Genomic DNA, 23856 nt, shown 5'->3' on the forward strand with positions numbered 1-23856 from the left:
ACCAGGATCCAAAAGGCCCCACATGACCCCACTCGAGGCCACGTCTCCAATCTCCCACTCAGCTCCAGCCACCCCGGCTTCCCTGCTGAGCCTGAAATCCCTGAACGCACCCTCACCCCGCCCCGCGCTTGCCATTTCTTCCCTAGATGCCTGCACGGCTTGTGCCCCCAGGCCTCCACTCGTGTTGCCGGGAAGCCTCCTCGGACCACCCTATTGACAGGAGCAGGAGCCCACCCCTCCCAGCCCTGGTTTCAGGTGTCCCTTCGGTTTCTGAGCCATCTTTGTTGGTATTCCCAGGTGAGGACTAGTGTTCTGGGGAGCAGAGACTTGCTATGTTTCCCAGGTGTCCCCATCGCCTAAAGCAGAAGCTGTGGGTTTGAAGGTTTTGGAATGAGTGTGAGGCAGCGGCCCCACCTGTTTCTTAAACATATGGCGATTTCTCCTTCTTTGGGGCCTTTTTGACAGAGCTTCCCCCTCTGTCTGGAAGCTTCTTCCACCTGATCTTGTCCCATTCAGGTTTCAACTTCAATGCCCCTCTGTGGAAACGCCCTCCCTCATCGCTCCCTAAGCCCTCCACGGGGGTCTCATGGTTTCTCGTTCGGTTGCTGCAGCTCCATGACAACGTCTTGTCTTCCCTAGCCCTCCGATGAATTCCTGTGCCTGGAACATTGCTGGGCATAAGGCAGGTGATGAGTAGGTATTTGCCAAACAAGGACAGTTACAATGGTTCGCAGGGCCTACGGCAAGCCCTTGTTAGAGCCCTGCGGTGCAGATGGCCAGCCCTGAGTTGACCAGACCACATCAGAGCCTTGTCCTCGTCCCGACAGGCCAGGGTCTTAGAGTCCAGCTGGCAGAAGACACCTGAGCTCAAAACCCCTCCAAGTTTCCCTGGATCACACAGCGTAGAGACCTTTCTGAGGTGAGCAGCTGAGCTAGGCCCTCCTGGAAATCCTGACTTTGGACTGGGGAAGAGCAGGTGGAAGAATATTCCAGACTTGAGGACCATTGTGACTCACAGAATCTTGGAACCTTAGGGTGGAATGTGGATGGGATGAGCAAGGACTGTTCTGAGAAGGATAAGGAGACCTCTTGCCTTGGGGCTGGGTCTGAACCAGGGAGGGGCTGAAGAAAATCAGCAAGTTGGTGCCAGTTCCCCTCAGGGCCTCAAGGGACCTCTGCCTGAGGAATCAGCATTTGGCTTTGTAAGCACCAGGATACTCCTGGAAGCTCCAGGGTAAGCAAATGGAATGAGGCGGTAATTACTTTGGCAACAGTGTGGACTGGCTGAAGCTAGCAGTCTGGGAGGCGCCGACACCCCTGGAGGGTTTGGGCCAAGGGTCCACAGGGGATGCCTGTGAAGACAGGAGGCCACTGTGGAAGTACAGGGAGGCCGAAGGCCTCGGGGGTCACCCGGTGGGCTGCTAGAGGAAAACAGGGAGCCATGAGATGTGAGGCTGCGAGGCTGCGGGTGCTGTGGGCCTTCATTCGCAGTTGATGCTCCGTTTGGGTTGCTGCTGATTGACTGTGAGACCTGACTCCTTTCCCTGACAATGCAGATTTCAGCCAAACTCTTCCCTGATCTGGGCCTCTACATCTTAAAAGCACACCCCTGTGACTGGGGGACGGGATTATTTTCTTCATACCTGTCACCACTCTACCTTCTAACACTGGGGAACATTGTGGATGGTGGCAAAACTGGGTAACTATGTAAGAATGTCATAACTGGACCCGGGTAAGCCAGGATGCGGGAGAAGAGGGCCTCCCCAAGCCAGGGTCCTGGGGAAGACTTAAGTGATTTGAGTCCATCCAGGGCAGGGCCTTGTTAGCAGGCACCCCCAGGAAGAGCCTGGGACCAGGGCCAACCCTCCAGCCACGGCCTCCTGGGCAAGAAATAACTGCTTCTCATCTCTGTACTTCTTGAGTGGGAGGCAAACAGTCATAGCCGTGGGACATCTGTGGGGTCTTACTGCGGACATGGGGGACTCCCAGCTCCTTTTTCCACGCCGAGCTTATTCTCCTGCCCCCTCTCGGATGCCCCATGATATGGAGGGAAGCCCTTCGCCCCACACTTCTGGGACACACTCCTGACCCTCCCCTCTTTTCCCCACAACCATCCTCGCCTCCCCCGCCGTCTGGGCCATGACAGCCACCTCAGAGCTACAGCGCACAAGGAGCGTTTCGGTCCTCATGATTTCCCAGGGAGGGAAATAGAGACTCAAATACCTGCAAACCAAATCCTATCTTTGCTATAGCGATATATTTCTCCTTTCCACGAAAAAAAGAACAGAAAAAAGAAAAAGAATTTAGGAGAGGAAGGACAGTGATGATGATGGTGGAAAGGAAACTGTTTAGTTCACCCAAGAACGGAATCTGAAAGTGGTGGTGGGGGCTGGGCAGGGGGGTAGGGAAGAAGGTCTCAGAGGCAACGCGGAATCGCCCTTCCCAGGGCTCTCCAGGAACGGAGGTCCTCCGTAAAAAAGATTTAAAAAATTGGAGCACTGGATGCCATGGCTCCTTTGGATTCTGATTCCAGTTGATCAGCGGAGTAGGGTCCTAACCGGGGTCTCCCAGGTCGTTTCGCCGTCCAGGATGAAGCAGATCTGGCCCCTGGAAGGGCGCGCGGGCTGCTTGGGGACAGAGCGCCCTTTCTCGCGCTTCGCGGCGGTTTCCTCTCTCCTACTGCAGCCAGCGCGCGTTTGCAGTGTTTTGGGACCGGACTGATGCTTCTGGGAAACGAAACTAAACCTCTCTGAAGTTTCCAGCTCGGGCTTTTTTTGTTTCCCGCTATCTGGCGTGGCCCAGTCCGGGCGCGGAGCGAGGGCGGGGCCGTGGCCACCGCGGCGGAAACGACCCGGGCCGGGGGCGGGCGGCGCGGACAAGGGGGCCCTGTGCGGCACCCGCCCAGCCTGCGCCCTGGGGACTGCGGCCGGGCGGCGGGGCTGGACGGGAGTGGACGGGACTGGGCGCGGGCCGGGCGCGCTGACCGCGGTCTCCGTGCGTCCCGCAGGCGGGGAGCCCGCACCGCCGCGCCCGGGCAGCGAGTGATGATCACCTAAGAGGCCGGCGCAGGCGGGCGTGAGTGGCGGAGGAGCCGGGCGCGGCGACACGCGGCCATGGAGCGGGAACCGGCGGGGACCGAGGAGCCCGGGCCTCCGGGACGGCGGCGGCGCCGGGAGGGCAGGACGCGCACGGTGCGCTCCAACCTGCTGCCGCCCCCGGGCGCCGAGGACCCTGCGGCTGGCGCGGCCAAGGGCGAGCGGCGGCGGCGGCGGCGCGGGTGCACCCAGCACCTGGCCGACAACCGGCTCAAGACCACCAAGTACACGCTGCTGTCCTTCCTGCCCAAGAACCTGTTCGAGCAGTTCCACCGCCCGGCCAACGTGTACTTTGTCTTCATCGCGCTGCTCAACTTCGTGCCGGCGGTGAACGCCTTCCAGCCCGGCCTGGCGCTGGCGCCGGTGCTCTTCATCCTGGCCATCACGGCCTTCAGGGACCTATGGGAGGACTACAGCCGCCACCGCTCCGACCACAAGATCAACCACCTGGGCTGCCTGGTCTTCAGCAGGTGAGTCGGGCGGGCGGGCGGGCGGGCGAGCGAGCGCTGGGTGGCCCGAGGCAGGGCGCCCCGGGAACTTGGTGTTGGGCGCGGTGATTGGCAGGGGCTGGGTGCTTGGAGGGCAGCTCCACTCAGGGTGGAGGGCCTGGCTGCGCGGGACCTGGGGCCAGCCGAAGCCACAGCGCCGCCAAGGCCCCTCTGCGCCCCGGCCGCGGCTAAAGGGACACCCTGGATACGGGGACGCGTGGGGAATCCCCTGTCACTCCGTGTCGGAGCCAGAATGATCCCAGGGCTAGAAACCGACGGCCGCTGGACATCCTCATCCGCAGCCGCCCCCATCTGAAGTGAAAGGCAGGGAAAGCCAGCCTGGCCCCCTGGCCTGAAGTCCCCGCCTCAGTCCTCGGCCGGGCACAGTGATCTGGGAACAGCCGGCACCAAGTCCCTGCCTCAGTCCTCGGCCGGCCACAGTGGTCTGGGAACAGCCGGCACCGGACAGTAGAGCTCAGTCTGATAACAGCTCGGCTCGGGACAGCAGCAAAGTGAAACTGCCGCCAAGTCCTGATGTGCCTGGCACAGCTCAGGTACCAGGGCAGGGAAAATAACAGCAGTGTCCATCCTCCACTGTGAGCCATGAGCCGTCAGCCAGGCACCGCCCGATAGCTGCCTGCCTAATTTTTTTCATCTTAACTTGCTTCCTCGGGGAAAGAGGCTATGGGGGGTTTGTGAGCCCTGCTACAGGCAGTACTGGGGTGACCCTGCGATGGACCTCTCCTGCTCTTCCCTCTCTGAGTTTTAGAGTCTCGGGCGGGCCTGTCCAGAGGCCTGCAGCCTTTTCAGCCTTTATGCTCTCCACCCCAAGAGAGCCCCTTGGTAGATCCATCTTGGAGCTGTGTGCAGCAGCCTGGACCACCTCAAGGCCCTGTCCCTGAGAAAGGTGGGTCGTCTTAGCTTTCCTCCAAAGCTCAGCCCATCCTTACCTCCTGCCTCACCTTGCTTGACCCTGGTACAGGGACTGAGATGGGCTTCTGAATAGAACATTAGCGGTATCTGGCTTCCATCATGCATGGGGAGACCCCAGGAAGCCCTATTCCCTCTTAGTGGCAGATTGTTCCCCTAAAAGAGGAGGGTCACAGTGGTTCTTGCCTCTTAGAGGCAGGCATTCATGAATGCCTTAGACACAGGCACTCATGGCTTGGATGAAGCCATGGATGTGTGCCTCTAGCTGAGTGCCTTTCTCCCTCCCAGCAACACTGCAGTGGTTATGCTCCATATTTATGTAAACAGAGTAAACGGGTTCAGAGAAGTTAAGTAAACCTGCCCAGTGTCACACAGCAGCAAGGTCGTAGTACTCAGATTTGAACCAGGTCTTCCCGACTGCACAGCTCTTCGAATATTTCTGTGCTCGTGTGAAACTTTTCTCAGAGTCACTGGAGGCGCTTGTTAAAATAACAGTTTTCCAAAGTGTCTCACTCAGCAGGCCTGGGATTGAGCCCAGGAATGTATTAGATTAGTGTGCAGGTGACTCTTATATGATGGCTCACACTTTCAGAAACACCTCTCTGCCTGCTCCCAAGCCTTGCCCTTTGGCCAGTCAGCAAGCGTCACCATCTTTGGAGCGGGCTGTGGGATTTCCTGGCACCTGTTCACCAGAAGCCTGAGCAGCGACAAGAGTGGCACCCCTTACACAAATGCCCTCAGTGTCCCCCGCGCGAGGCCTCCACCACATAGCCCTGCTGGGGCTCAACAGTTTTAAGCCTTTGCACAGATACCACTTCCTGTTATTACTGAGCCTGTAAACTCCTGTAGCCTCCTTTTTAGAAATACTTATGCCTCAGGAGAAATATAGTTTATTTTAGGTTGGCAAAGTGTTTTGAACCCATTATGTCACTTGATCCTTACAGTAACTATCACACCCATCTTGCAGATAAGGAAACTGAGGCTGGGATCTAAAAGCTATTCTCTTGCCTCTATGACCTTGTAAGGCTTCATGGGACTTTGAAACTTCAGCTTCCACTTAGACTACACTCATGTATGTCCCCGTCCCCTTCCACTCTGCCCTTGACTCCAGGCATCCTAACTCTCCCTCAGACTCTGTCTTTTTCCCTAGTGAAGGAACTGTCAGTGTTTTTCATTCACTTCCCAGCTGCCTTGAGGACAGTGGCCCCAATGCCCCATTTCTGTTTATTGTTCCCTGGGAAGGCAGGTCAAATTCTTCCAGTCCCAGAAAGGCTGTAAGAGGTGGTGCCAGGCCCTGGGAATAGAAGGAGGAGGAGGCTGGTTTCACCCAGAGTTTACTGTAGGGACAGATGGCACCGCAGGGCATGTCTACCAGGTGAAGTCCTGGATGGGGCTCCCAGCCCCGGGATGCAGGCTCCATGTCAGGTGAGGCCTCCCAGCGCAGGACAAGAGTCAGGGACGGTGGTGTGAGGCCGGGAAAACGTTGCCAAGCAAGGTGGGGCAGAGGCCCAGTGCTGCAGTGAGAGATCGGGGGCGGGGGGTTGACAGGGTCATGGCACAGAGCTAGAGAACAGGTTCTAGGGTACACTGGGGTGAAGCATCGACATGAAGCCCTGGCTCTCGGGACCTGGCACCCAGCCAGCACAGAGGAGCCAAGGAAATGACTTCTTGTCAGGCCAAGGTCCGTGCAGTGCCTTTGGTTGACTGCAGAGAAGATCAGAAGCAGGACTGTGAACTGTCTAGGTCTGTTTTGTGTGGTGCCTCCTCCAAGTGTTGCTGCTCTAGCTGCTGTGTATAGGAGTGTCGGTCCAAGCGTGCAACGCATTGTTCACGGAGGGTATGAGCAGACTTTAGCTAGAAGTCTTACCTGCTGCCACTGTCCCAGAAGTGACTTCTTGGACATTCCCTTGTATGTGGATGTGCAGCCTGTAGTGTGTCATCATTTATGTGATTCTTTATGTGCTGTTTTTCAGTGACACCATCCTTGGGCCCCTTTCTGTGAGAATCCCCTATGGAGCCTGTTAGAAATGTAGCTTCCTAGGCCAGGATGCTTGAGGAGCAGTGCTCTGTTTCCTCCTTCTGAACCCATTTTCTCCTCATGGATCTCACACGCTATTTAGGAAAACCCTCGTGAGCCACACTCAGCAGGTTGGAGGAGCGCGGGGTGATTCTGGGGGTTAGGTCCTGCCTGTGGTGCCTGTGGAGGGGAAGGGCCCACCCACCCAGCGTCACTAGGCTGTGGTCCAGTGGGATGAGGAGGGTGTGGGAAGCCCCTCTGGTCATATGGACCTCGGTGTTGGCTAAGGCTGTTCAGAGAAGCCATCTTCCCACAGCCCTAGGTGGGAAGAAAGGGGCTCCCTGCGCTTGAGACCCTGCCACTCAGGGAGCCCTGGTGAGAGTCTAGGGTGTTGGGGCCTCCGGCTTTCACGTGGGGCTCGGACTTCCCTTTAGCCGACATCGGTGTCCAACACTGAGTGTGCAGCTGGAACAGGGTGCGTATCCCTGGGGGCCGAGGGCTGAGGGGGCAGCAGAGTAACCTCAGGGCTCCTGCTGGGCCAGGCTGGAGGAGGACAGGGGAAGGAGAAGGGCACAGGGACTTAGCCCAGGCTGGGAGAGTGGCGGGCCGTTCTGCAGGCAGGAAGCAGAGATCTCCTATCAGAGGAAGACTGTGTGCCTTGCAGAAAGCACTCTCATCCACCTCTTCCACAGCAGTGGTTGGGGGGAAACCTGCAATCAGCAGACCTGGCGCCCTGCTCCCAGAAATGGAGTGTGCCTGGCAAGGGTGCTGCTGGAGGAGGACCTGGGCCAGTGACCTCCTCTCTCCCCCAAAGCCTGCCTGGGCTATTGTTATCTTTTTTTTCCAATTTTCTCCCTTTTGCTTATATGTCCATTGTGATGACTTGAATATAACCTTATTGACACCTTTCAGTGTCTGTCTCCAGGATGATGTAACCAGCAGTGTTTCCGCAGGAAATAACTGGAGGCGACTTTTCCCTGAATCTTCTGGGCTCTGTGCTTGGGTCTGAGGGCGGTGTCTCAGTGTCTTTCCGTCATCTTTTGGGAAACAGGTAGTCAGGAGGTGTTCTCTGCTTATTTTGGAATTGCCCTACTTTTGGTCTCTTCCCCTCACTCTGATTTTCACTCCATTTTCCCAGTCCACCAGGGTTATTTATCCAATCTGTGTCCCCCGCCCTTCATGCTTTGTTGTTTCGGAAAAGCTGAGCAGATGAGATGGTGAGATTCTCACTGAACAAAGTCCACCTTTTGTTTTCTTTTTTGCTGGGGCTTTTGTTTCTCGTCTCCCCTCTCCCACTCCTCCTCCGTGCCTCTTTCCCTTCCCTTCCAGGTGAGCCTCGTGTCTTCCTCTGCAGCGTCCTTGGCTCTTTCGGGGCATATTTCCTCCATCCCTCCCTCTTAATGCAACAAGAGGCCAGCATTCAACACATCTTTCCCCTGGGAAGCACAGCATCTCTGTCATTTGAGTAAAAGGTTTGCAAAAGCAGAGACACCAGGACAAGACCCAGGAGTTAGGAATGCGCAGGGACCATGCCAGTTCTTCTTAAGCAGGGTTGACATTCCTGTAGGTAGGTTAGAGCACTGGGCGCTTGCGGAATATTATTTCAACATTGCCATTCACATGTTTGTTGGAAATAGTTTTTGGTACCTGTTACATGTCATATATTACTGGGCTCATGAGGTCACATTGCAGTGGAAAAAGAACGTTTCTTTTCCGAAAACCTTGGTTGTCATCCAAAGGCAGGCTGGTTCGTGAGGCAGTTCTTTTTCTGCTTGTTAATATGAGCCAAATGTTGTATATGCACAATTCCATTTCATCCTCCCAACGATTATGTCATTTCCACATCCCCATTCCACAGATGAGGAAACTGAGGCTTCAAGGTTCAATAGCTTGCCTAAGGTCACGCTCTTAGGGGATGGCAGTACCGTGATTTGAGCCCAGATCTACACTGCTCTGATCCCGTGTTCACAGTTATTACCTTACTTGCTATTCCCACCCCAAGAACAACAGGCCTCATTCAAATAATTATTCTAGAAAATTTCACATACATAGAAATGTGCACATGTAGCAAACCGCCATGTACCATCATCCAGTTTCAACAATTAGCAACTCATGGCTAACATTACTTTATCTGTATTCCCCCCTACTCCCTCCTCCTCTGTCATTCTGATGCAAATTCCAGACATCATGACGTTTTGCCTGTAAATGCATTGGTATTTGTCTTTAGAAAAGCATGACTCTTCTTAAAACTAAACTGTAAATACCATTATCATACCTAAAAAAAAATTATTATTTTTAAGACAGTGTCTTGCTCTGTTGCCTAGGCTGGAGTGCAGTGGCGTGATCACGGCTCACTGCAGCTTCCATCTCTTGGCCTCAAGTGATCCTCCTGCCTCAGCCTCCTGAGTAGCTGGGACCACAGGTGCACACCACCACGCCTGGCTAATTTTTCTTAAAAATTTCATAGAGATAAGGTCTCACTGTGTTGCCCAGGCTGGTCTCCAACTCCCGAGATCCAGCTGTCTTCCATCCCAAAGGGCTGGGATGACAAGCCTGAGCCAGTGTGCTGGGCTGCTTTCCTAATATTGTTAAATACTCAGTCTGTGTTCAGATCTCCACTTGTCCCATAAATGGGATGTGTGCATTTCAATGTGTACGTTTGAATTAGCGATAAAGAAGGCCTACTCAGCAAGTGGCTGATAAATGTTTTAAGTCTCTTTTAATCTATAGACTTTTCCACCAGAAAACTCTATATTCTCTTTCTTTTTTTCCCTTGCAATTTATTTTGAAGAAATTGGGTGATTTGTCCTGTGGGGTTTTCCAGGGCCTGAATACTGCTGATGATTCCGTGTGGTTTCAGGTAACATGTTCTTTTCTACTGTAATTCCTGTGCGTTGGTAGGCGGGCCGCACACTTCCTCCGCATTTCCTCAAGCTCAGGTTTGAATTTTTGTTGTTGTTGTTGTTTTGGTCTCCGCATTCGTAGGTGGCGTTCTGCACTCCCATTAGGAGACACGTGTGCTCACTTGTCTTTTTGTGATGTTGACAGTGATTGATGATCATTGCCTATATCCATTGATTTATTAGAGGTTGTAAAATGGTGGTGTCCTAATTTGTGATAGGAAATACTTTTATAAAGAGACACTTCCCCTCATCTACTACCTGGTTTTGCAGTGGTCCAGCCTATATAGTAAAAGAGAAATAAGTGCTTGATATTGGATCACTAACATCTTCTAACGCTAACTGTATTTTAGTCCATTCTCAGGTTGCTATGAAGAAATATCTGAGACTGGGTAATTTATAAAGTAAACAGGTTTAATTGACTTACAGTTCTGCATGGCTGGGGAGGCCTCAGGAAACTTACAATCATGGCCGAAGGCATCTTTTCACAGAGTGGCAGGAGACAGAATGAGTGCCAGCAGGGGAAATGCCAGACACTTATAAAACCATCAGATCTCATGAGACTCACTCATTATCACGAGAACGGCATGGAGAAAACCGCCCCCATGATTCAGTTACCTCCACCTGGTCCTGCCCTTGACACGTGGGGATTATTACAATTCAAGGTGAGATTTGGGTGGGGACAGACAGCCAGACCGTATCAGTAACCAATTAGCTTTCTAAAATTCTTAAACTTTCTACTTTGAAATCGTTTTAGACTTAACAGAAAAGTTACAAAAATAGTACAGATGCATACCCCTTACCCACCTTCTTTTAATTTGAACATTTAACTGCACTATAATTTTCAAAAACCAAGAAAATAACATGAGTACAAAACTATTCACTAAGTCACATTCTTTATTTAGATCTAAACGGTTTTCCATTAATGCATTTGTAAGTTTTGGTCAGTATGTTTACATGTTGGTCTTGTGTCCTGTCACCTGGCTAACTCATTTATTATATCTAATAATTGTTTGGTGGCTTCCTTAGCCTTTTTTATATAGAACCATTCATCAGTAATCAGAGATAGTTTTATGTATTCCCTTTTAACCTGATATCTTACATTTCTTTTTTTTGCCTGATCGCCCTGCCTAGAAGCTCCAGTATAATGTTGAATAGGAATGGCAAAAATGGATATCCTCCTCTTGTTACTGATCTTAGGGGGAAAGCATTCTCTTTTGCCATTGAGTATGATGCTAGCTCTGTGTGTGTGTGTGTGTGTGTGTGTGTGTGTGTGTGTGTGTGTGTGTGTGTGTGTTTTAATCAATATCGAGATTTCAAGCTGTGGGATTTTATAGTTGCTCTTTATCAGGTTGAGGAATTTGCCTTTTGTTTCTACTTTATTGAGTGTTTTTGTATCATGAAAGGATTTTGGATTTTGCCAAAGGCTTTTCCTATGTCTGTTGCAATGATCATGTGGCTTTTATGTGTAGTTCAATTAATATGACATATACTCACTGATTGATTTTCAAATGTTAAACCAATCTTGCATTCCTGGGATAAAACTTATGTGGTCATGGTGTGTACAGTCTGTTGTTATATTTTGCTGGATTCCATTGACTAGAATGTGTTGGAGAATTTTGCGTTTGCATTCATATGTGATATTTGGGATTGGGGGCAGTGTGTGTGTCTTTGTCTGGTTTTGATATCAGAAAAGTACTGCATTGGTCTCATAGAATGAGTTGGGGAGTGTTTCCACTATTTTCTTTTTTCTTTGAGACGGAGTTTCACTCTTGTTGCCCAGGCTGGAGTGCAATGGGGCAAGCTCAGCTCACTGCAACCTCCGCCTTCCAGGTTCAAGCGATTCTCCTGCCTCAGCCTCCGAGTAGCTGGGATTACAGGCACACATCACAACGCCTGGCTAATTTTTGTATTTTTCTAGTAGAGACCGGGTTTCACCATGATCAGGCTGGCCTCGAACTCCTGACTTCAGGTGTTCCATCCTCCTCAGCCTCCCAAAGTGCTGGGATTACAAGCGTGAGCCACCACGCCTGGCCTATTTTCTTTTTTGGAAGATTTTGTGAAGATTTGGTATTAATTCTTCATTAAATGCTTGGAATAATTCAACATTGAAGATAGCTTCAATCTGAGCCTGGGCTTTTCTTTGTGGGAAGTTTTAAAAATTACTATTGCAACCCATTTACTTGTTATCAGTCTGCTGAGATTTACTTTCTTCTCAAGTCCGTTGTGATAGTTGTATCTTTCTAGGAAGTTGTCCATTTCATTGAGTTACATAATTTGTTGTTGTAGAGTTGCTGATGGTATGCGCTTGTAATCCTTTCTATTTCCATGAAGTCTGTAGTAATTATTGTGATGTGGTCTAAAAGCGATTTTCTTTCCCCCCATTCCTTCTCTATTATTAACTAGAATTCTTAGAATAGCTGCTTTTCTTTCTCATTGATTAGTATACTCTATGACTGATGTCATTGTAGTCTAATGGAAATTTGTTTTATTCTGGGGATGATCAGTGGATATGAATGTAATTGATCCTTTTGCTCACACTGTTCCAGCTGTGGCCTTTGGGAGCTCTTTTAGGCTGGCTCTCCTGTCCTTCACAGGCCCCAGCCTTTCTTCTTTCTTGACTCCCCCTTTCTCTCTGACTACATGGGATGTTCCGGGCTCATCTATTTTGGCTGCCCCAGCTCTAGAATCAACCACTTCTCCTGCGGGCTATATAACTTTTCTAAAAAATATATTATTATGAATTTGCGGATTTAAATATAATTTATTGGTTTTGGTTCATTGTAGTTATTATTGTAATTGATTTCTTTGGTAGGAACCAATCAAGTTGTCTCCCGAGTCTTTTTTTTTCCTGAGACAGAGTCTCACTCTGTTGCCCAGGCTGGAGTGCACCGGTGCAATCATAGCTCACTGGAACCACAGGTCGTCTTGTTTTTGGTTGTTTTGTTTTGTTTTAGCTGATTCTTTTGGATTCCACCAGGCCTTACTATTTTTAATGCAGTTCTTCTGTACCTTTCAGTGGCCTTTGAAGCCCCACCTGTCTGTCTGTCCCCAGGTGCTATCCCATGGCCTGCATGGTGCTCATTTAATGCTCATTCTTTGTGATGATTGTCAATTCTCAGGTTCCATCCTTCCTGCAAGGTAGGGGTCAGGGGTCTCATCTAGGGGGGAGTACTTCCTTTCCGATGTGTTGGCAGACATTTAATAATCACAGTGACTGGCAGTGTCCCTGGCACTGGTACTCACAGCCGGGTTTGCTGGTTGATATGTGATGCCCCCACCTGCCTTTCCCAAAGGCCAGTCGGGCCTTCACTGAGAAGCATATCTGGAAGAACCTTTTAAAGACAGGGCTTCCCCACGTTTTGGGAAGGTTGAGAAGGGGCAGGGTGACTGTTAGACTCCTGCTGGTCACAACGTGGTGCTCCAGCTTCTTGTTGAACTCCTGCAGCAGGGGAGCCCACTGTGCACCTTTGTATAAAACTCACCCTGCCATATTTAGCACAGTGACAGAACTTACAGGAAATATGAAGAGCTATTTTGATTTCTGCTTTTTTAGAAGACTCTTAGCCTGACTTTCTGTGTTTACTTGTTTTGCATTTTCCCAGAGTGCAGTTTGTACGAATTACCCTGCACATACCTTGTGGTTATTTTTCCACTGGGGATACTGTATTTTGGAATACTTTGTCTACCAAACTATTTTTATTAGGCAATTAAGAATTTTTATCCTCATTTTAAGTTAGAGACAATGAAAACGCCCTTGTAGGGCCTAAAGGAAAACTTTTCCTTTGTCCTCTGAATGTTTGCTGGAAATCAATTGACAAAAGTCAGATTAATAAGAGAAAAGGCATGCACATTTATTAACATGCATAGCACAGAAGAATTGTAGGAGAATGATTGCCCAATCTCAGTGGAGTATGGAGAGTTATATACCCTCTTTCTTAGGGGAAAGGGAGATGGGAAGTGGGGATGATTTTAGGGGAGTAGTAAATGGGTTTTAGGGGAATTCACTGTGCTTGAAGAACACAGCAGAGTCTGGGCCACAGGCTTTCAGGCCTGCAGAGCACACAGTGGTTTGTGACAAAAGCCTGTCCAGCCGTGTTGACAGACTTCAGTTTTTCTTCCCACAATATGAATTCAGTTAATACAAACTTGTTTTCCTCTTTGGAGTGTCTGGATTTTAGGGAGAGAAGGGAACTTCAGAGGAGTTCATCTTGGGCTTTGGGTGAGACAGAGGATTGAGAGGTGGGGTTGGGGGGTGGTTAGAGAGCCGCTGAGGATTCTTCTGTTCAGCCGTCAAAGTGCCATATTTTGGGGTATTGGTTCCTGAGCCCCAACACCCTCAATGAGGTCAGACCCTTGCCAGCAGTTGGATGCTAGGCAGAATGCATTTCTCTTCATCCCAGTGTTCTCATTTAAATTGGAGGGAGGATGGCATTCAATAGGAGAGAGGATAACATTACTTTGGAGGGAGGATGGCATTTAACAGGAGGGAGGATGGCATTCAATAGGAGGGAGGATAGAGAGAGGATGGCATTAAATTGGAGGGAGGGTGGCATCAAATTGGAGAGAGGATAACATTAAATTGGAAGGAGGGTGGCATTCAACAGGAGGGAGAATGGCATTTAATTAGAGGGAGGGGAAGAGAGAGGATAGCAGCCTCTGGTGTGCTGTGAGGAATACGTGAAATAATGCAATGCCAGGCAGGCAGGTAAGAATTTGAAAAGGTTAGTTGCAACTCATTATTATTACTGTTACTACTGCTATCATTATTACTACTAAGATCTTTTGATCAAAATAAACTTCCTCAGTTTTTTTAATTTCTAAAATAGTTTTATTTTTAAAGATGAGGTCTTGCAATATTGCCCAGGCTGGTCTCGAACTCCTGGCCTCAAGCAATCCTCCCACCTCAAGCCTCCCAAAATACTGGGACCACACCTGGCCTGTCCACATTGCTAAGACACTGAGTTGTACCTCCAAGCCTAAAGAACTTTAGGTGTCATTTAGCTGTGTACTTGTACCATGAGTAAATGGACAGCTTTTGGAAAGAATTTTGAAATACTGGGAATAGATCCGACCCCCATTGAGAATTTTAAGGACCACCAAGGATCCAGAGATACCCTCTATTGGCGCAAATGTCTTCTGAGAAATGTACCTCACTAGAAGAAGCACTCTGGGGAAATGGTAAAATTAAAGCATTCTTTGTTTAAATGACAATGTGGCGTATATTGTAAATGAAATTGGATTTGATAATAACCTTTTGGAGGAAGGTTTGTTTTGAAAACATAAAATGAGTTAAATTCATTGGCTCATTTAATGATGTATTTGATTAATTTTTGCTTATCAACAGTTATAACAATTAAAAAAAAAAAAAAAAAAAAAAAAAAAAAAAACCTAAAGTGAGTATTGGTTTTCAAAAGGAAACTCAACCTGTGGCAGGAATGGAGAACCTTGGAACAGACGCCTCCATGCAAGTCTTCTCAGAGAGGAGCTTAGTGGGTGCTTTGGAGGCCCGTGAGCTTTTGCATAGTAGGGAACTTCAGATCCGCTCAGGGGTCTGCCGTATTTCTATTTCAGCATCAGATCTGCCTCTTGTATAGGCATCTAGGACTTTTCTAGAAAGGTCCTGGGGTGCGAACGGACCTCAGCGTGGGCCCGGCCAGGCCTGACAAGGCTTCCTCCCCAAGTTCGGCGGAGTCCCCGAGAGATCCCTACTCATCCCTCCCCAGCCTCTGTCTGCTTTGCTTCCCCCAAGAAGTGATGTTTGGCATGGAAACTACTGCTTCTAAAAGAATCCAGTACACGAGGGGTTAACGAAACGGCAGGAAACCCGAGCTGTCACCGCACATTTGAACTGAGTCATTTGCAGAGTTTAAAACATTTCACTACTATGGTGTCCTGCCTTTTGTTTTTGTATACTTCTAACAACAGTTTAAAAAGTCAGGGGCAGGAAAGGTAAATGTAGCTTCCAAGTTCCATCCTTTGTTCAGATGTGACCCTGGAGTCCTTAGGTGCTCTGTGCAGGAGGGGAGGTGAGCGCGGCCGGTCCTGGGGGGCGGTGGGCGTGGTCTCGCCCTGCCCGGGCCGCGGAGTGAGTCACCCGGGCTGGGGTGGGGGGAGGGAGGGAGGAAGGAGCAGCGCTGGGTCCGCTGCAGCCGGGCGCCCTATGGTTCCAGTTCTCCAAAACTGGCCGCCGCGTAGGATGGCGCCTGGGGACTCGCCTCGCCTGTGGGCTGGCCCCCAGGGTGTGGCCACATCCCTTTTTCTGGGCCTTTCCCTCCAGGGCTCGGCTGAGGCGGTAGCAGACACAGCTGGGGCCTCTCCTGCTGCTTTTTGCCAAGTTGGAAATCAGTTTTGTTTCAGTTACAAAACGCATCCACGCCGTCTGTCTCGGTCATCTCCAGTGCTGCACCGTGGCCCAGGAGCATTGTGAGAGGAAAGACGAGGCAGGGCGAGAGCGAGCTGGGGAGGCCCCTGTCCTGCTGGGTGCCCCCCGCTGACTCTGTCTCTCTCTGAACAAACCAACCATTTTTGAACATAACTCAAAGCGATGTTTTCCAGAATGTCTCATATACATGATGGGCTCCAGTTGTTCACCTTCACTGAACAGTTTCAAAATATACGTGGCGTGTAATTATTTTCTCAAAAAGGGTAACCTTATCGACCTGCATGATTTAATTGTATTTAGTTATGTATGCCTTGTCCTTCATAATTAATTGGTAGAAACCTAGGTAATGACATTTCATAGTGCCATCGTTATCACTGTCATTATTTTATTTATTCATTTTGCCAGGACACACTTTAGTCAAACCAGATGTGTGTGTCTTTTCCCGGCATTTAACTCTCATTGTGACTTGCATTGTAATATTTTCCATGTACACATTTCTTTTTTTTTTTTTGGAAAGAAAATCATTGCTTTTAAGCAGGATGGAAAGTTTGATTCATTCCGTAGAAGTCTGGTTGCTGCCTGTGGTCTTTCACATCCACGGGGAGCATGTTTGGGGGCCAGGAGGCCACGCGCTCTCGCATGGAGGGGAGAGCCAGAGTTGAGCTCAGCCCTGCAGCTGCACCTCGCTCCTCCTTGATCACGGTTAAATTCCTCCGTTTCTGGTCTTTTTCTCTATTTCTCCTTTCAGTTTCCTATCCTGTGTTAATTTCTCTGTAAAGCGTCTGGCCAGACTTAATGGGAATTCTTTCATAATGCGCCCTTGGGACTTGGAGAACTCATAGAAGGAGGGAGGGCGGTGTCTGTCATTCTTGGCTCTGTTCCCAACTACCGCAAGCAGTGACATCTTAAGTCAGTTCCTGCTTATTCAGTCCTGCACTAAGGATTCTTTTTATTTTCTGTTTTCTGGTGCTTTGACATCTGGAGCCTTGCTGCCTCCTGAGGGACAGGCCCTCCCAGGGCTAGATAATTCCTAGAGATAGCAAACAACATTGTTGCAGCATGCTTTCCGTGTGCAAGCCACCCAATCCAACGTCCACACCCTTGGCCCCCTCCATGTTTCATCCACTGTGCACCTGCTCTCATCACCCCAGGTCCAGCCACCAGGCAGCTGGGGACAGCCCTTTGTCCCAGGGTCTACCGAGAGGTTATTCAAACTAATGGATTCTACGCCTGCTTACCCCGCTTTCTCCTGTTCTTTCCCATGGAAGGCACAGAAAAGACTCTCCCTCCTCTCGCCCCGGTCTTTGCCTCCTAGGACCCTGGTCTCCCCTATGTTCCCCCTCCCACAGCAGTAGGTGTGGCCAGCTCCTTCTCCGGAGGACTCTGAGTAACAAATCCTCTTTTCAATGGCAGTCCTCTCCTGACCTGTCAGCCCCACAGTGTTTGAATAATAATAGAACTTAAATTGTAAAACACCCCTGGAGCTACTGCCCTGGGTGAGGTCCCATGAGAAAGGGGAATGCAAGTCGGCTGCAGTTAAGTTCACTAATCAGCTGATGGTGCTTAGCTACCTCAACTGCAGCCGTTTCTAATTCCCCTTTCTCGTGGAAAAAGATGGGGAGATTATTCTGGAGTGAATCGTGGGCCCAGTGTAATCACAAGTCTGTAAAAGTGGAAGAAGAGCGGGCAGAGAGATCCAATATGAATACTACTTAATTTGCCATTGTCAGCTTTGAAAGTGGAGGACCTAGAGTCAAGGAGTGTGGGCAGCCTCTAGGAGCTGGAAAATGAAGGAAACATTCTCTCCCACAGCCCTGCTGAAACCATTGTTTTGACTCAGTAAGACCCATGTCAGATTGACCTCCAGAATTGTGAAATGACAAATTTGTTTAGCTGGTGCAGTGGTACAAGCCTATAGCCCCGGCTCCTCAGGAGGCTGAGGCAGGAGGATCACTTGAGACCAGGAGACTGAGGCTGCACTGAGCTGCGATTGCGCTACTGCACTCCAGCCTGGGCAAGACCCTATCTCTATAAAATGAAATAAATAAAATAAAACTCCCCAAATTTGTATTACTTCAAGCCACCGAGTTGTCATAATTTGTTGCAGTAGCGGGAAGCTAATACATGTGTTCACTGCGGAGTCTAACAAACAGATACCATGTTTTTTGTTTGTTTGTTTTGCATCCTCATTTTACAGATGATTAAAAAAAAAAACTTTAGAGGCCAGGTCTTGCTATGTTGCCAGGCTGGTCTAGAACTTCTGGCCCTCACACAGTCCTGCCTCAGCCTCCCAAGTAGCTGGGAATACAGGCTCTCTCTGCCATGCCTGGCGGAAACCACCTTCTTAACTACAGCTTTTTGTGTGTTAATATTGATTAAGATCATTTCAGTTAAAAAATGGCTGTGGGCCAGGTGTGGTGGCTCACATCTGTAATCCTAGCACTTTGGGAGGCCAAGGTGGGTGGATCACTTGAGCTCAGGAGTTGGAGACCAGCCTGGACAACATGGCGAAACCTCATCCCTACAAAAAAATATGAGAAATTAGCTGGGCATGGTGGTGCATGCCTGCAGTCCCAGCTGCTTGGGGGGCTGAGATTGCTGAGCACAGAAAGTCGAGAGTGCTGTGAGATGTGGTTATGGTTGCACCACTGCACTCCAGCCCAGGTGACAGAGTGAAACTCTGTCTCAAAACCAACAAACAAACAAACAAAAAAAGCTTGTAGCTGTTTCAATTAGCTAGGAATATGCAGAATAGTTCCAAATTGCTTAGTGGGATCATGAAGACCCCATGACCTCCAAAGATCATGATACAGTGGAAAAAAGGTGCTTTTTTTTTTTATTGTTGTTCAAATACTTAGTGATAAAACTTCACATGTTTCTCCAGCACTGTGTACTTGCCGGAATTGTTTTGAACTTATATGGTACCATTCCTAGCTAGCTCTGTGAGGTGCTTATAAATCCTTCATTGTTCCTGTGAGGAAATGGGAGCCCAGAGAGGGAGGTTTCAGTCCAAAAGGGGCAGAGCTTGGGAGCAGAACAGGTGGCCTTGGGGCTGTGGGGTCCCAAGGGATGTTACTCAGGGCCACCGGCCGAGTGCCTGCGCGTGCTGCTCAGTCAGAGCCTCCTGTGTCCATTTGATCTTTGACATGTGTGTGGATGAGATCAAGTTGTTTAAATATTTCTGGCTTTTTAGAAAGTGCCTAACACCAGATAGTTATCCTGATAAAAGCCAATACCCAGAATTTAACAAGGATAGCTGACAAAGATGCTGTACGGATGCTTTGTAGAAAAATGCATGTTATTGATCCTTTTTAGTGTAGCTGGTTCATTACAGCCGCAGTCTTCAAATGTTTTTGATCTCACACCTCTACCAGTAAAAAGTGGGCATGTGTACCCAATGTGGGTGGGTGTGTATTTGTTTATAAATTATAGGCATGTAATGCATAAATATCTTACATTTATTGAAACATACGAAATATAAATAAAAAGAAAATAAACCCCAATTACAAACAAAGGTGGTCGTATTTTTGTGCACCCCTGTGATGGTGTGTGTTTGTGTGTACGGGCCCAGAGCATCTTCCAAGAGCTTTATGTTGTGATGTCATTTGAGATCCCTGAAGGAACCCTGCACGTGTCAGGCATGTGTCAGTCACGTGTCAGTCACATGTCAGGCTAGCTGATTGTCATGCTGTCTGCTGTCTCTTTTATCCAGGGATATTTAGGAAGTCTCCAAGAATGCCCAGCAGCCTGGGGCCACGCGGTCTGCTTGCATACCCAGGGATGGGCCCTTCTGTGCTACGGGTGTCAGTTCTGAAGGTTGAGGCATGAAGCGTGGGGTGTCCTGACTCCTCCACTGCCTGGAAGTGGTCCACGTGCTGACCCGGGGCTTGCCACTGTCACACTGAGCTGCTGAGCTGTGCTCCACTGGCACACACAGCCTTATAACCTTAAGCGTGTTCTTTCTTGTGCTTTACTTTTAGAAAATTGTTTTTTTTTTTTTTTGGACTGTGCTCTGTGTGCAGTGGCCGGATCTCAGCTCACTGCAATACACATAACATCGCAATTAGCCACTTAACCCTTTTCTCGAATCCGTGTGCATTACAGTTGAGCCAGTGGAATTGGTGAAATACAATACCAATTCCACTTAACCCTTTTAACCTTGTCAGTGACCCTTCACCTCACCATCACCGCCACCCTCTCCAACACTTTTCATCCTCCCAAATGGAAACTTTGTGCCTATGAAACACTAACTTTCCCTTCCCCCACACCCAGCCCCTGGCAACAGTCGTTCTGCATTCCACCTCTAGGAAGTGGACTGCCCTGGGTGTCTCATGTGAGCGGAATCACGCAGTGCTTGTCCTTTAGTGACCGGCTTATTTCACTCAGCATCCTGTCCTCAAGGCTCGTCTGTGTTGTAGTGTGTGCCAGAGCCTCCTTTTTGACATGGACCCCATTCCATTGCATGAATCCATCACCACATCTTGTTTATCCATTCATCTGTTAATGGACCCTTGGGCGCTTCCACTTTTGGCTACTGTGAATGGTGTTGCTGTGAACATGGGGGTACCGGTGTCTGTTTGAGTATCTTGCCCTTTTCGTCCATGGAGACATTCTGCATGGATTCCCGGACAGCTTCGTTGGGGTGGTACCTAGGGCAGCATGCACCCTGAGGACCCTCCCACGGTCGCATTTGTGCTGCTCTCAGGACCTCTACGGAAGTGGCCCCTTAACTCACAGTGCTGCTGCTGCCAGTGGAGAGGTGTCGGGCCCTGGCCGGGTGTTTACTCCCCTCCCTGCAGCCCTCTGGCCAGGGAGCCCAGGAGAGTTGCTGTCAGCATGGGCGGGGTCCGGTGCCCTGTCTGTAGTCTTGTTGCTTAGATGTTATCTCACACTTTCTCTCAAGCTTGACGCTCCTTGTAAGGTCCTGCTCTCTGGTGACAGGGACGTGACTGTGAGCTCGAGGCACAGTATGCGAAACAGTTCCGGGGAGGCTCAGTGTGTATGTTGGTGGAGGTGGCCGGGCCTCGTCACAGTCAACCTCAGCCATCACCCAGGTGGCGTCTGACACATGCGCGCACGCGCGCACACACACACACACACACACACACACACACACACACGAACGGTCCATGCTGATTTCCTGATTCTGAAGGCTTCACTTGGTCTTCTTGGCCTTTTGTTGAATATGTCACTGCCACCTTTCTTTAATACATTCAGTCTGTGTCCCTTGGGAGTGCCCAGATTCCTGGCAGTCAGCAGTGAGAAGCTGCTGCCAGCGCTCCCTGCAGTTCCGGAGAGGCACCAGCCGGGGGGCTCCGGGAGAGGCCAGGTCTTGCTTGGTGAGTGTCCACCTCGTCACACTGTCTCCCGGTGTTTGGCAGGGGTTTGTGGAGAACCACTTTCTCCTGGTGTGTGGTAGGAGTTTATGGAAAACCTTTTCATTCATCCCTTTGCTGTGGCCCTTGTTCAGGCCGGTGCCCCTTGAGTAAAATCGGAGGCGTAAAGTGACTGGGGACGGGAGGGACAGGGAGAACGCCATGCCTGAAACCTGTCATTTAAGACAAGCTGAAGCCACCTCATGTGCCTCCCAGTTGTGGTGCAGGCTGCCAGCCCCCTTCTTGTCTCATTTTGCAGACGGAGGCTAAGCATGTCCCCAGACGGCAAGCCACAGGGTCCACAAGGCCTGGCTGCTTGGCAGCTGGTGCACGGCCAGGTCTGCCCTCCCCACTGCTCGCCCACCGCAGCTTCTGGGAGTGGTCCAGGCAGGAGGGGCAGGTGCCCTCTTCTTCCTCTGCCACTCAGGGTGCATGGGGCGGGCAGGAGGATCCGACGGCGGGGCTGCACCCTGAGTAAGTGCTTGTTCTCCCTACATTTTAAAAGCTCACAGGAAAATGGAGAACTTTTTTGAAAGAAAACAATTTCAATTATTTGATTTAGTTTGGATTACCTGGGCAATTAATATCCCTTTATTTTAAAATATGACCTCATAAAATCAAATAGACTAGGAACATGGTGATAAAATAGAAAAATATCTGTTAAACTTCCTTAGTTTAGGAAGACCCATAAAATTCCCTTTTACTTGCCTCGTAATTTAACTTGAGGTTGCAGTTTATGAGTCCTCCCTTTCGTAGAGGCTCCAGCTGGCAAAGACACGCGGTGGAGAGAAACGCATGACCTGTTCCCTTGGGGTCCCTTCTACTGAATGGCAGATTCTCCTCCCGTCTTTATGAAAATGTTCAGATTGCAATGTTGTGGCACGTACCTCTCGTAAATAACAAATACGTGAGCAAAGTGTATGACAGAGGTATGTTTTAATACCTGTGTGCGTTGTGGCCTTGTATCATTTGTTTCTGAAGTTTTGACGCCTTCATGTTCTTGGGGTGATGGTAAAATCAGGTGATATCTCTATTCGATTTATCTTGAACACAAGTATCCAGTGTGATGGGCGCTGTCTCAGTTTTGGCGGTGGGTAATACTGTCATTTCAGACAAGTACTCTGAAACAGCTCTGCGAGACCACGGGAAGCAGGAAATCGACTAAAAGGGAGACTCCTGCCTGGTCCGTGTTCTTGAACTTAGTTTCTTGTGTTAACCGGAAAGCGCATCCAAAAATAGCTCCTAGAGTTAGTGGGGTCTGTGGCGGGAGCTGTGGGCATGGCGTGATTTTCCCAGATAGCTCAGATGGGAGTTCCCTGTGGCAGCCAAAAGTCTGTCTTTGTACTGGGGACCAGTTCTCCTCAGATATCCCCAACGGACCTTTTCTACTGTGGATGCCTGGATAAACTCTGAGTAGATGGAGTCTGGGAGGGATGTTGGAAGAAGCTGTATTCACTTGTAGATGTCTAAGGGATCTGAGCCTGTGTTGCTGCTTTTGCTGTGGTGCAGGATGCAAATGATGAATTCCCGCACAGAGAGGAGTAACTCTTTTCTGCACCAAGTCTGGGCTCTGGTTTGGGAAAATCTATCATCCTGTCTATATAGAGGCACCGTTCAGCCAGATTCCTGGAGAGTTTATGATGCTCCCCAGTCCCCGTTTAAGTCACATCTGTCTCTCTCCACTTGCACTGAGGAGTTTCCTTCCCTCTCTGAACTTTGACATCTGTGGAGCTGTGCTCCCGGAAGCCTCTGCACACACTGATGTGGGTTTGGGTGGGGATAGGTGGAGTGCCGAGGTCACACCCCGGGATGGTGGGGGTGGGGGGTGGAGGGTGGGCCTGCTGCTCCCAGGGTTCATGGCAACCGTCTGGTGCCGGGGAGGAGGCACATGGAGTAACTGCACCGGACATGAGTTTAGCTTAATGTCATGCCAACTGTTGGCACCTCCTGGCAGCCATTCAGAACAATAGGTTTTGAAATTCTGGATAATGGAGGGTGATCATTTTGATATTTAAGTAAGCCTGCATGGCCAGGCACCATGGCTTGTGCCTGTAATCCCAGCACTTTGGGAGTCTGAGATAGGAGGATTGCTTGAGGCCAGAAGTTTCAGACCAGCTTGGGCAACATAGTGAGATCCCGTTTCTATAAAATATATATATAAAAATAGCCAGGTGTGGTGATGTGCATCTGTAGTCCCAGCGGCTTTGGAGGCTGAGGTGGGAGGACTGCTTGAGCCAGGAGTTCAAGGTTGCAGTGAGCTATGATTGTGCCACTGCACTTCAGCCTGGGTGACTGACAGAGTGAGATTCTGTCTTAAAAAAAAAGAAAAGTCTGCTTGATTATGGAGTCAAAGACGTTTACCTATCTATGCAATCAGAGATAATATTTATGACTGAGACCTAAAAGACTCTTGACATATTCATTCTATTCATCCTAGTATGAAAATCATTTGGCTCCTATAGAAATATCCCCTAAAATACAAGGAAATAGAAAACCCGTGTTTTATTTTCTAGGCAGTGCACGGAAACATGGTAGAAAAATTTAAAAACAGGGGCGTCTGGTTTTAGAACAAGATGGTGTAGATTTATTTTTCCCTGCTCCTCCCTGTGATTACAGTAAATAATTCGACAGGCAACAGTAAAAGGACACTGAAAACTAAAAGCAGG

The 23856-nt window shown here is 49.5% G+C and overlaps 1 protein-coding gene across 3 annotated transcripts in view; it reads left to right on the forward strand.

Moving 5' to 3' along the window:
* Positions 1 to 2903: 2903 nt before the first annotated feature.
* ATP10A (ATPase phospholipid transporting 10A (putative)) overlaps positions 2904 to 23856 on the forward strand; it is a 185170-nt gene continuing 164217 nt past the window's right edge. For 2 of the 3 annotated variants that reach the window (XM_050796112.1, XM_050796114.1), the window contains exon 1: positions 3114 to 3565. In XM_050796112.1, the coding sequence (XP_050652069.1) occupies positions 3114 to 3565 (452 nt within the window). Of the gene's footprint in view, positions 3566 to 23856 lie in introns of all 3 variants that reach the window. The other variant, XM_050796111.1, reaches the window with a different exon arrangement.

The sequence above is a fragment of the Macaca thibetana genome, chromosome 7 (assembly GCF_024542745.1).
Source record: "Macaca thibetana thibetana isolate TM-01 chromosome 7, ASM2454274v1, whole genome shotgun sequence".
In the NCBI taxonomy this organism is placed as follows: Eukaryota; Metazoa; Chordata; class Mammalia; order Primates; family Cercopithecidae; genus Macaca; species Macaca thibetana.